Here is a 14,296-nt window from a genome sequence, read left to right as displayed (position 1 = left end):
CAATAGTTTTCTTATTGAGCTGTAACACTGCTGCTCCTCTATTTCACTAGATTGTGAATAAATCAATTTGCTTCACAATTTCCACTTCAGCAGTTCAAGGGAAATTTCTTAAAAAAATCTATTTGTGCATAATTGACTGTTTTTATATAATGCTTACTTGCTGAAAACCTAGTCGCGTTGATTCCCCAAGATGCCAAGTATATAAAATACAATAAGTAACGCCGTCATCTGTACTGTCTGCGAGTTACTCATACTGAGGGCTAGAACTTTGTGTTAAAAAAAAAAAAAAAAAAAAAAAAAAGAAGCACGTGTATGTCAAAAATTGGCATTCAATGTAATTAATTCCTTACTAATGTCCCTTCTGATCAGTAAATTAGTGCCAACTATTGACTGAAGTCTCAGGACTATATTCTTCTGTTATTCACGTATTCTTTAAAATCTCTGAAATGGTCAGTGGATGTTCACATATAATCAATTGTTTTATGCTCTCCATTAAATTTCATGCTTGAAAGATTAGAGAAAAATGGAAGGAATAAAATAAATTACAAGGGAAAAGTATAATAGAACCACGTGCACCACTTCTGCATTTTTTTTACCCACTGCTGGTCCTGGCAAATACTGAGGTAAAAACTCGCCAAATACTCAACATGTGCACATGGACTAAAAGAGAAATAGGTGCAGATAGGGGAACCAGTCATGTTCCCATATGCTATTTACCTGCAGATATAGGGTTAATCTGCAGGTTAGCAGAGTACAATGCTGCCTTGCTGCAGTACTGAAAGTGCAGTTACTGAAAGATTAACTTTATTCCTCCCAGCAGTCAGTGGCTTTTAGTCATAGAGGTGTGCCAGCGTGGATAAAGTGACAGTTTGGCACGCACAGATACATTGCAAAACAATCATGCTAATCCTCTAGCACTGCTTTTTTCTCTGACTCCTCTTCTGGTTGGTATGGACATATTACTGCTGCACCCAATCAGTGGCCAGTGACCACCACCGCAGTCAATGATTGGTTGCAGGTGCCATATGTGCGTACAGACAGAACAGCACATGCAGTGACCAGCTCTTTACATCGTGTTCTTGTCTTATGATATATGACTACTGCAGCCAGTGATTGGTTGCAGGTGCGACATGTGCATACAGGCAGAACAGCATGTGTAGTGACCAGCTCAGTACCAAATTTTGCTGACAATAACACACTGTTTTATAAATTCTTTTTTCCCTGGAAAAAACGTTAGGGCTTATTCCCCGGGGAAACACGGTTGGGGGTAAGTGTACCTACCAAAAAAGCAGACCCTCCTTCCCAGGAGAATCATACTTACCAGACCCCGGACATGTGCGTTGCTCCCAGGTCTTCCTGCGATCTTCGGCGAGCGCTCCCAGCAGGAATGCTCCATGCGTTCCTCCCCTGCTTCTCACCAAAACTCGCACATATCAGATCGCACACACTCAATACACACACACACACACACACACACATCAGATCGCACACAATCACACCGCATACAACAATACCGGTTGCTTCCACCAGCATGGGAACCTGGGACACAGTGCAGTTCAACCGCAGGTCCTCGCACTCCACTGCTATGTGTCTCGGGTTCCCCTGCCGGAAGCAATCAGTATCACCGTGTGTGTGTGTGTGTGTGTGTTTGTGTGTGTGTGTTTGTGTGTGTGTGTGTGTGTGTGTGTGTCTGTCTGTCTGTCTGTCTGTCTGTCTGTCTGAGATCTGGTGTGCATATGTGTGTTCGGCGTTTGGTGAGTATAATTGCAGGGTCTTTTGTTTTCTTTCTTCTCTTTTGGGGGTGTCTGCTTTCTATAATGAGGTGTCCTGCAGTATTCTTTAACTTTTTTAGCTATATGAACCTTTCATTATTGAACCACAACTAGGGCTTATTTTCGGGGTAGGACTTACGCCGAAAATGCTGAAAATTCCTGCTAGGGCTTATTTTCTGGGAAACACGGTATATCCTGTTCTTGTCTTCTGATATAGACCCAGCGATTGGTTGCAGGTGCCACTTGTGCATACAGACAGAACAGCATGTTCAGTGACCAGCTCTGTACAGCTGTAGCGCCCCACGGGGAAGGTGGTTAAGATACTCATTGCTGGGCCGTTGTGGGTCGGGTCATGCGATGTCACAGGTGGCCTTGCACGATTCCATTGCCCCGAGGCGTATAGCAAATGAAGGGAAAACGGGGTAATTGGTAGAGTTTGTCGTGATGCCACTTGTGGTATGCGGCCAGGGAGCAGCCACCGCTGCAGAATTCCTCGCCGGGGCAGGTGTTATAGCAGCCAGGGATGGTATCTCTCCCGACAGGCGGAGCTAATGGCGGTCGGCGCCTAAGCGCAGGGCGGCAACGGCGGTAAGGACTACCCGACACAGTCTCTGCGGGTTAAAGGTGTCTTTACTCACAACTTCAGTTGACAGCCCAGTGGTACCAGTCACCGCCGTTATGGGCTCAGGTCGATCCTGGTTCCATGGGAGGACAGAACCGGTGCGGTATCCTCCACAGCGACCGTTAAACTCATATGTCCCACATGAGCTACCAGGAAAAGACGTCCGCTCACTGTAACTCCTGCTGAAAAACTCTCTATATTGCTGTATGTGTGACTCCTAACTCCCCCTGGTGGCCATGGCCACACCTCCCCACACCCAGGTCCTAAGCTTGTGGATTGGGGCCCCAGTTGTGATGGCATCCTGTAAATGCCACACTGTAGGTGACCCCTTTGGTACCCGACCCTAGCCCAGTTCACAGTGGGGAAGGGGCAACCCGTGTGTGTATGTGGTTGTGTATGGTGAAACCAGCACCGACTTCCCTTGGATCCATGATCAGCACTACACCCCAAGTGGAGTGCAGTACCCTGTGGCGATCTGAGCCTCAGGGGTGCCACACAGCTTGTTGTTGACTTATGATATATGACTGCTGCAGCCAGTGGTGGGGGTACAGTCTGTATCTAAGAGACTAACAGTAGGTCGACAATTTGATATTTTTTTAAATCATAACAAAAATAGAAAAAAAGTAATTTTTATTTATTTATTTTTTACTTTTGGGCCTTTTAAAATAAATAAATAATAATCGTAATAATGATTTTTAGTTTTACTTTGAACTGCACCCTATTTCCTGTAGGACTGCTTATGGATCTTGAGCCACTCTATAGTTGACACAAGCCAATACTGACATATACAGGTGCATCTCAATAAATTAGAATATCATCAAAAAGTTAATTTATTTCAGTAATTCAATACTAAAAGGAAACACATATATTATATAGTCATTATATAATATACAGTTAGGTCCAGAAATATTTGGACAGTGACACAAGTTTTGTTATTTTAGCTGTTTACAAAAACATGTTCAGAAATACAATTATATATATAATATGGGCTGAAAGTGCACACTCCCAGCTGCAATATGAGAGTTTTCACATCCAAATCGGAGAAAGGGTTTAGGAATCATAGCTCTGTAATGCATAGCCTCCTCTTTTTCAAGGGACCAAAAGTAATTGGACAAGGGACTCTAAGGGCTGCAATTAACTCTGAAGGTGTCTCCCTCGTTAACCTGTAATCAATGAAGTAGTTAAAAGGTTTGGGGTTGATTACAGGTGTGTGGTTTTGCATTTGGAAGCTGTTGCTGTGACCAGACAACATGCGGTCTAAGGAACTCTCAATTGAGGTGAAGCAGAACATCCTGAGGCTGAAAAAAAAGAAAAAATCCATCAGAGAGATAGCAGACATGCTTGGAGTAGCAAAATCAACAGTCGGGTACATTCTGAGAAAAAAGGAATTGACTGGTGAGCTTGGGAACTTAAAAAGGTCTGGGCATCCACGGATGACAACAGTGGTGGATGATCGCCGCATACTTTCTTTGGTGAAGAAACCCGTTCACAACATCAACTGAAGTCCAGAACACTCTCAGTGAAGTAGGTGTATCTGTCTCTAAGTCAACAGTAAAGAGAAGACTCCATGAAAGTAAATACAAAGGGTTCACATCTAGATGCAAACCATTCATCAATTTCAAAAATAGACAGGCCAGAGTTAAATTTGCTGAAAAACACCTCATGAAGCCAGCTCAGTTCTGGAAAAGTATTCTATGGACAGATGAGACAAAGATCAACCTGTACCAGAATGATGGGAAGAAAAAAGTTTGGAGAAGAAAAGGAACAGCACATGATCCAAGGCACACCACATCCTCTGTAAAACATGGTGGAGGCAACGTGATGGCATGCGCATGCATGGCTTTCAATGGCACTGGGTCACTTGTGTTTATTGATGACATAACAGCAGACAAGAGTAGCCGGATGATTTCTGAAGTGTACCGGGATATACTTTCAGCCCAGATTTAGCCAAATGCCGCAAAGTTGATCGGACGGCGCTTCATAGTACAGATGGACAATGACCCCAAGCATACAGCCAAAGCTACCCAGGAGTTCATGAGTGCAAAAAAGTGGAACATTCTGCAATGGCCAAGTCAATCACCAGATCTTAACCCAATTGAGCATGCATTTCACTTGCTCAAATCCAGACTTAAGACGGAAAGACCCACAAACAAGCAAGAGCTGAAGGCTGCGGCTGTAAAGGCCTGGCAAAGCATTAAGAAGGAGGAAACCCAGCGTTTGGTGATGTCCATGGGTTCCAGACTTAAGGCAGTGATTGCCTCCAAAGGATTCGCAACAAAATATTGAAAATAAAAATATTTTGTTTGGGTTTGGTTTATTTGTCCAATTACTTTTGACCTCCTAAAATGTGGAGTGTTTGTAAAGAAATGTGTACAATTCCTACAATTTCTATCAGATATTTTTGTTCAAACCTTCAAATTAAACGTTACAATCTGCACTTGAATTCTGTTGTAGAGGTTTCATTTCAAATCCAATGTGGTGGCATGCAGAGCCCAACTCGCGAAAATTGTGTCACTGTCCAAATATTTCTGGACCTAACTGTATGTGTTTCCTTTTAGTATGATTTTGGCTTACAGCCAATGAAAACCCAAAAGTCATTATCTCAGAAAATGAGACTAATTACCACAAAACACCTGCAAAGGCTTCCTAAGATATTAAAATGGTCTCTTATTCTAGTTCAGTAGGCTACACAATTATGGGAAAGACTGCTGAGTTGACATGTCCCGAAGGCAGTCATTGACACATGCCACAAGGAGAGTAAGCCACAAAAGGTCATTGCTGGCTGTTCACAAAGTGCTGTATCCTAGCATATTAATGAACAGTTGAGTGGACGGAAAAAGTGTGGTAGAAAAAGGTGCACAAGCAACTGGGATAAATGCAACCTTGATAGGATTGTTAAGAAAAGGCCATTCAAAAATTTGGGTGAGAGTCACAAGGAGTGGACTGCTGCTGGAGTCAGTGCTTCCAGAGCCACCACACACAGATGTATCCAGGACATGGGCTACAAGTGTCTCATTCCTTGTGTCAAGCCACTCAAGACCAATAGACAACGCCAGAAGAGTCTTACGTGGGCCAAGGAGAAAAAAAAATGGACTGTTGCCCAATGATCCAAGGTAAGATGAAAGTAAATTTTGCATTTAATTTGGAAATCAAGGTCCCAGAGTCTGGAGGAACAGTGGAGAGGCCACAATCCAAGCTGCATGATGTCTAGTGTGAATTTTCCACAATCAGTGATGATTTGCGGAGACATGTCATCTACTGGTGTAGGTCCACTGTGTTTTATCAAAACCAAAGTAAGCGCAGACATCTACCAGGAAATTTTAGAGCAGTTCGTGCTTACCTCTGCCAACAAGCTTTTTGGAGATGGAAATTTCATTTTCCAGCAGGACTTGGCACCTGTCTACACTGCCAAAAGTACCAATACCTGGTTTAATAACCACCATATCACTGTGCTTGATTGGCCTGAAAACTTGCCTAACCTAAACCCCATAGAGAATCACTGGGGTTTTGTCAAGAGGAAGATGAGAGACACCAGACCCAACAATACAGACGAGTTGAAGGCTGCTATCAAAGCTATCTGGGCTTCCATAACACCTCAGCAGTACCACAGGCTGATCGCCTCCATGCCACGCCACATGGATGCAGTAATTCATGCAAAAGGATCCCCGACCAAGTATTGAGTGCATTTACTATACAGACTTTTCAGTAGGCCAACATTTCTGAGTTTAAAATAATTTTTTCACTGGGTCTTATATAATATTCTAATTTTCTGAGATAATGACTTTTGGGTTTTCATTGGCTGTAAGCCATAATCATCAACATTAACCGAAATAAACACCTGAAATAGATCACTCGGTGTGTAATGACTCTATAATATATGTTTCCCTTTTTGTATTGAATTACTGAAATAAATTCACTTTTTGATGATATTCTAATTTATTGAGATGCAGTTGTATTTGGTCTTCTCTGCAGACAGTTGTCTTAAATACAGTGACTAGTTTGTGAGTTTGTTTTTCTGTTATTTCAGCCCCACAGAAGATTGTATGGAGTAGTGATTATTTATGCAACTTTTTTGTTTCATTGATGACAATTAACATTGTTTTTTTTCCTTTTCCTTCCTTTCTAGATGTTTGTGGCACTTCTGTTTTGGTACCAATTTTATTGTGGCTTCTCTGGATCGGCGATGATTGATCAGTGGTATCTTATTTTTTTCAATTTACTCTTTTCGTCCATGCCACAACTGATTACTGGAATTCTTGATAAAGACCTACCAGCAGAAATGTTGATCGCTGTTCCTGAACTGTATAGAAGTGGTCAGACAATGGAGGTAATTGTGCAGCCTTATTCTAGAATTATTATATTACATTTTAAATGTGAAAAAAGTAAACCCTATCATTTGATTTTAATGAACCACAGTCTTGATTATTGGAAAATATGGTACATACACCTGACATTTATAGGTATTTAAATATCAGATACCTGCATGCATAAATTTCACACCGAGCCAAGATGTGAAGCCTAGCCTCTACAATATCATATTAATAGCAATTGACACAAGACATATATATATACACACACATATATTAAACTGCCCCCAATATCTTGTTAGTGTTGCACTGTGCATCACAAGCATGGTGTTTGCAAACAAAAAGTCCCAGTATTTATATCTGTAAAAAAACAAAAACTTGTATTTATCATTCGGCAAATGCATTACAAATCTTCACTTTCAGTCATAGGGTTGGCACTTTGTATCATTTCAGTTACGGTCACTTCTAATTACGCACACAGTCTGATTGCTGTGGCTGGTCCGTCATTAGACAATCTTCTATTAAATTCCTCTCTTGCGCACTGCCCATCAGCTCCCCGAGCATGCGCACTGAATATGGGTGCAAGTCCCCAGCTTCATTTCATATATGCGCCTGCTCCAGAGCCGCGAACAGAGTGGCGAGAGCAGAGTGCCGCAAATAGCATCCGCTCTCACAAGGAATCCACTCAGGAATCCACTGACTCACAGCAGCTCTGGAGCATGCATATATGTGAAATGAAGCTGGGGAAGTACACCCAGGTTCAGTGAAGATGCCTGTGGAGCTGGTGGTCTGTACCCAAGTGGTTGCCGTGATCCTGGGCCAGTCACGGAAATCAGACTGATGGGCATGCGTAATTTGAAGGCACCGTGACTGAAACTATACAAAGCGCCACGCAATGACTGAAAGAGGTCTGTAATGCATTCACCTAATGATAAAAAATGGGGGGGTTTTAAGATAAATGCAAGGACTTTTTGTTTCAGAACACCATGTTAGTGATGCACATTGCATCCAAAACAAGACATTGGGGGCAGTTTAATACAGAAAAAATGGTGTAACAGGTTCCCTTTACGACTGGACTTAGACCTCTCTTACATGTATAGTTATTTATGCCTTTTTTTGTTTTCATGGAATCCAGAGTAAGCATAACGTTCTAAATAATGCCAAATGTGTTCTTACACTATTCATTTTTATCTCTCTATAGGAGTACAAGCCTCATATGTTTTGGCGCAACATGGTTGATGCCTTTTATCAAAGTCTCATATGTTTCTTCATTCCATATTTTGTAAGTGTCCTACTTTTTTCACCATAAATATGCACACAACAAAGTGTAAAACTGTGTATTATTATATTTTTTATTATTATTATTCTTTTGTTTTTTCATGCAGACATTTTATGACTCTGATATTGATTTGTTTACATGGGGTACTCCAATAGTCACATGTGCTCTTTTCACCATCATGCTGCACTTGGGCATTGAAACCAAAACTTGGGTAAGATACTGTATGTTTTGTTTGTTTTTTTTTATAGTATTTTTGCTATTCAGCTCACATGTTGTGTATATGGTGGTTATAGACATTTTTCACATAAATTATACATTTATGAATTGACTTGCTTTGTTTTCAGACATGGATCAATGTGTCCTCCATTGCCTTCAGTATTCTCCTATTTTTTACTGTGGCTTTGATTTACAATTCAGCCTGTCCAACCTGCAACCCTCCTTCAAATCCATATTGGACTATGCAGAAACTCCTCGCCAATCCTTTGTTTTATTTTATTTGCATCTTGTCACCCATCGCTGCTTTGTTACCAAGGTATTTTAAGTTCTGTTTTGTTCATTTTTCCATTTTCATGTCACTCTACCCTTCACATTCACAAAGTCCAGTGTTATGTACATCTTTGTTTTGCTTCAGCAGTATGCATTTAATTGAAATTTTGCAAATGGTCTTGATAGAAAAAAACATTTACAGTTTCTATGCAGACATAAGAATCTGCATGATTACAGGATAGAGAAACCTGCATAGTCTGATCCTGCAGACAGACTGATTTCCATGAGGTCCTATGTGCTGACATATAGTTAGAAGGTTAGCAAAAGTGGGGGACATATCATAGAGGACTTGACTAGATGTTCACACTTTACAGGATCGTTTTCTAGTCAATGTTTTATGTATGTATGCCCCAAAAAATGTAATAACAAGCTTAATCTATGGGGTAATTATTTTACCTAAGTTTACTTTAACCGTTCTAATCCAATGCTTCTTCAAGATGCCTATTTTATGGGATCATTCTTCACCAGAAGTAGGATTATGGGTTTGCCTTTCTGGAATTTCTTTATTATTTAAAGGGTTATTACGATCTTTCTTTTGGAGCACACTGCTCCCCAGGCTGTGGACTTCCTGATTTCAGGGGTGTGGGCAATCCTAATTTGACTGATAGATGAGGACAGTGTTAAGGCTGAGTTCACATGTCCTGTAATCACCCATTAGAATAGATCCTTCAGTATCCGTTCTAACGGATGATTACATATATGTGAACTCAGCCTTATTGTTGAGCTGCTGGACTGAGCCATCTGTTTCTCTCTAGCTTTGGGCACCATCAGAAGTGTAGGAGCATTTTAGAGTGCTTAGTAGCTAATATTGCCCTCCGACAATCCCTACTGACCTCTGTAAAGTGCTTAATAGCAAAGGGCTCGGAAGCACGACCCATGACCATGAACAGTAAACAGAGAAGTGGCAATAGGAGGAGAATGGAGGCAGGAAGAAAGAACACATTTCAAACTTGCCTAATTTCTCACTTTCTACCTATCCTGTCTTTAAACATAATTAATTAACTGAAATATATTTTTTTGTGGTTATTTTGTATTTATTTTATTTTGATGGGTTTTTTTTTTTTTTAGGTTTTTATATAAATCAATCCAAGGGACAATGTTTCCAACACAGGTTCAGGTTGGACGCCAGCTTTTGAAAGCACATCCAGAATGCCTGTTCTATGTGAATAAACAGTCTTGTATCACAACATCCATTCCAGAAAGGCATCGCAATACTACGTTATCGACTGTAAGTGACCTCCATTCACTTAGGAACCAAAAAGAAACCAATGCGGATCAAGAGAGGGAGACTCCTTTTCTATATCTTCCTAAGCAAGAAGAAAATGGAATCCCTTCCCTTCCCGCAAGGGAAAAAGACCAATCTCTCTTCCAGCCATACTCTGTTGACTCTTCTATGGCATCAGAAGCTATGTATGTGGATGAAATAGTTCAGTGGAATTCAAAGATGGACCAGTCAGACATTGGTTTAATGAGCTGGATAACATCTACACCTTTATTGCAAGACTCGAATAGAGCAAAGCAAATTTTACCTGTGCAGGATGTACCAAAAGATTCCTCTGTGTCACCATCTGATTTATGTATTTCTGAAGATGTAAAAGTTAGCCTAAGATGCAATAACAGCATTTTTCCAGAGAGAATAATAAGGAGCACAGGGAATGGCGAAGTGCAAGAAACAACATTTTTATAAATGAATGTGTGTATGTGAATATATATATATAAATTTGAGACACTATTTATATTTTCTACTTTGCACAGTATTTTTTAGGTAATTTACCTTGTTTCTGAATCTGAAACAAGTGACTAGCGGTACAGAACTATTTTCTGTTTTTATGTAAAAAAAAAAATAAATAAATAAAAACTGTTCTGAAATTATACTAGAGGTTTATGGAAGAAAAAAAGCTGTATATTTTTTTTAAACTGGTTAACTGGCTTTACCAAACTTCTGAAAGAGACAAAAGAGAAATTTATTTGTAGAGTTCAAGTTTATATTTAATTTGTCATATTGTGCAATTCCTTCCCATGGTGCCTGTCATCAGGAAGACTACCTGTCATTTACACTGATTTAATTTGTTGAATGAGAATATTTAACTAAGTGCCTTATATGAGAGTAGATAATTGAAATGTGGTTAATGTAAAAGTGATCAGTTTGGTTACCGAGAATTGTGCCAAGTGTATAGTGAACTTAAAGCTGTATACCTAAGAAAGCTATAGAAGTAGATAAAGGTTCAATAAATCTGAAAAGTACATTATTTTATAGAAAACAGCACATAGATGGGTAGTGGGTGATGAACAGTAAACACTAACGATGATTAATCTGTAAAATCTACATTTCTGCATTAGAGCTGGACTGATCAAAACTGTATGTTAGAGGGGAGAGCAAAATGGATATGCGCCAAACCCTTCTAGAAAAGGGCCAGCATTTCTCTTGCATGGAGCAGTAATAAGGCTTCTATTTAGGTGCATTAGTCCTTCACTATACCTCTGTATGCGTGCCATTTATCAAAACTACAAAGTTGACCAGAGAAATGGAGACTATTCATATTTCTTCCAATGCGTTGTATAACTATTAGTGGTGAGCAAGCATTACCGTGCTTGGTACTTGAAACGAGCAGTTGGATGCGTGTGACTCGAGTACTGAGTTTAGTAAAAGTCATTGGAGAAACGCAAGCATTTTTCCAGAAGATTTCCCAGAAAAATGCTTGTGTACCCCATTGAATTCCATTATATTTGGGTAATCAAGTCAAGCCCGTGCAGTGCCTAAGCTGTTTTTTTTTCGAGCACCCAAGCATGGTAGTGCTCACTCAACACTGATAACTGTTCTCCACTGGAATGGCTCCAAACATCTGGCATGTGGTAGAGCTTACATCAAAGTACCCACAAATCATACTGTTCTATAGTACGAAGCTGTACAGCCTGTGGACTGCCTTTATGGCTCCATGGCCATAACCAGCTGAACCTTGACTTTGTTAGCAAGGATCTTGCAAACTGCAGCATGAATCCAAATTTCCTGGGTTCATATAAGTACCTAGGGAGGTACACAATGTACAAAACTGCCCTCTCATTGTTTATGAAGGAAGTGGGAACTGCTTGTTAAATGTCTTATATGATAGTATATATTGCCTTAACGTAATTGGCCCTAAGCCTGAGGCTGCACTATTGTCACATTTTGATACAATGTTACCTTCTCATCTGTGATTGAAGAGGACTGTTGATCCAAATTGCCACCCATAGAAATATTCACACTCCAACTACGGTAGCTAAAAGTGTAGCTGTCACATTGCAGCCGAATTTCTGTCTCTCTAGCTGCTCCCTCTTCCCAACTCACCATAAAATATCATGCGCACCTACTGTCATTTTCTGTCCATATAATGGGAAAACTGTCTTCACTGAATCCAGATTCAAAGATCAATCTACGAGTAAAAAAAAAAGCAGATTTCTCTGATATGTTATATTACAAACTTTCTTATTTTCATGATTAGCATTGATTTGTGAAATAAAAATGACGGTTACTCTTTAGGTTGGGCGTTAGTTTTCTGACGAGAAGGGACTGTTGGTAATTGAATGATTTTCCTAATTATTGTTTTAGCAAAATCTTTTTTTTTTTTCTTTTTTTCATGATCACTACACATGATAAGGAGCAATTAATGGTTTAAAAAGTGTCATCTGTTAGCACAATTTGTTTTGTTTACAATGTGGTGGTAAAAATGTTACTCACCACGTATCTGTTTGTAAGGACCAACTGCTACACCAAAGTGTGTTTTATTACCGATCCACAGATTTGACTTGACTATACAGATTGTATCACATCTTCTGGCATTCGTTTCATGACTGCTACTTAACCTGAGCTATAATGTGTCAGATCATTTGCTGTAATGTAATAATATAAACCAGAGTATAGTTATATAGGCCTATATGTGAATAAAGGCATTACAACTTTAACATTAAAATTGTGTTTTAGATATATTTTAATATAATGTTCAAAAAATACATCTATGTTAACATTTTACATGTCACAAAGTACCATAGTAATACAAACTACTAGAAAGACTGTCATATTTTAAATGTATAAACACATTGTATTGCATATATTTTGTGTAAGCATTTTATACTTTCATCATTAATGCCCAGCAGTTTAATTGCATGATGGGAAATAAACGCCAAAGGGATGTAATATGGTCATTTAATGTCAGATGCAGAACCAACAAATAAAAGATTACTTCTATAAAACATATTTAGTGTGTCTGTTTCCTTAGGTAAATGTCTCCTTTCAAAAATCACTTTGTTTTAAGATTTTTTGGGCTTTTTTTAACACCTACAGTGAGGAAAATAACTATTTGATACTCTGCCGATTAATTAAACAAAATTTGACCGGTGCAAAAGTATGGGCACCTCAACATAAAAGGGACATTAATATTTTGTAGATCCTCCTTTTACAAAAATAACAGCCTCTAGTCGCTTCCTGTAGCTTTTTAATGAGTTCCTAGATCCTGGATGAAGCCCGCCTGATCTAATAGTATGGGCGTCACCTAATAGGCTGCGGGTTTGTGACTGTGCGTCTGCTAGTGTGAACAGTGCTCTATGCAAGCCATTAGTGTGCAGTTTTACCATCCAGCCATCACCTCCTCCATATTTGGAAGAGAGTGTGATTGGCTTCTCCTGCACCTGTGATGCCTCCACCTAGTGGGGGTTTAGCTGTATCCTGCTGGAGTAGCAGTAGTTTTTTGGCCTGAGCAATATACAGCTGCAATTCCATCTTGCTGTAAGTAATGATATTCTTTTTTGCTTTTTTACATTCCTGTTTACAAAACAATTCCAGTTCAGTTAAGTTTGATGGTCTCCGAGCATGGACAGCACGCTTCAAATCATCCCACAGATTTTCAATGATATTCAGGTCTGGGGACTGGGATGGCCATTCCAGAACATTGTAATTGTTCCTCTGCATGAATGCCTGAGTAGATTTGGAGCAGTGTTTTGGATCATTGTCTTGCTGAAATATCCATCCCCTGCGTAACTTCAACTTCGACACTGATTCTTGCACATTATTGTCAAGAATCTGCTGATACTGAGTTGAATCCATGCGTCCCTCAACTTTAACAAGATTCCCGGTGCCGGCATTGGCCACACATCCCCAAAGCATGATGGAACCTCCACCAAATTTTACTGTGGGTAGCAAGTGCTTTTCTTGGAATGCTGTGTTTTTTTGCCTCCATGCATAACACCTTTTTGTATGACCAAACACTTCAATCTTTGTTTCATCAGTCCACAGGACCTTCTTCAAAAATGTAACTGGCTTGTCCAAATGTGCATTTGCATACCTCAGGCTACTCTGTTTGTGGCATGCTTGCAGAAACGGCTTCTTTCGCATCACTCTTCCATGCAGCTTCTCCTTGCGCAACGTGCGCTGTATTGTTGACCGATGCACAGTGACATCATCTGCAGCAAGATGAAGCTGCAGGTCTTTGGAGGTGGTCTGTGGATTGTCCTTTACTGTTCTCACCATTCTTCTCTGCCTTTCTGATATTTTTCTTGGCCTGCCACTTCTGGGCTTAACAAGAACTGTACCTGTGTTCTTCCATTTCCTTACTATGTTCCTCACAGTGGAAACTGACAGTTTAAATCTCTGAGACAACATTTTGTATCCTTCCCCTGAACAACTATGTTGAATAATCTTTGTTTTCAGATCATTTGAGAGTTGTTTTGAGGAGCCCATGATGCCACTCTTCATAGGAGATTCAAATAGGAGAACAACTTGCAAGTGGCCACCTTAAAT

General features: G+C 39.9%; 1 protein-coding gene across 1 annotated transcript in view; it reads left to right on the top strand.

Moving 5' to 3' along the window:
• The window catches only part of ATP10A (ATPase phospholipid transporting 10A (putative)), a 292,107-nt gene extending 279,374 nt beyond the window's left edge, over nucleotides 1-12,733 (top strand). The window contains exons 17-21 of the mRNA XM_075336608.1: nucleotides 6,521-6,721; nucleotides 7,903-7,983; nucleotides 8,087-8,191; nucleotides 8,325-8,512; nucleotides 9,595-12,733. Of these exons, the coding sequence (XP_075192723.1) occupies nucleotides 6,521-6,721; nucleotides 7,903-7,983; nucleotides 8,087-8,191; nucleotides 8,325-8,512; nucleotides 9,595-10,213 (1,194 nt within the window). The 3' untranslated portion in view covers nucleotides 10,214-12,733. The remainder of the gene's footprint in view (nucleotides 1-6,520; nucleotides 6,722-7,902; nucleotides 7,984-8,086; nucleotides 8,192-8,324; nucleotides 8,513-9,594) is intronic.
• The last annotated feature ends 1,563 nt before the right edge of the window (nucleotides 12,734-14,296 follow it).

The sequence above is a fragment of the Anomaloglossus baeobatrachus genome, chromosome 2, assembly GCF_048569485.1.
Source record: "Anomaloglossus baeobatrachus isolate aAnoBae1 chromosome 2, aAnoBae1.hap1, whole genome shotgun sequence".
NCBI lineage: Eukaryota > Metazoa > Chordata > Amphibia > Anura > Aromobatidae > Anomaloglossus > Anomaloglossus baeobatrachus.
The sequence above is the reverse complement of the archived record's forward strand: the minus strand, read 5'-3'. Positions and strand labels throughout refer to the sequence as shown.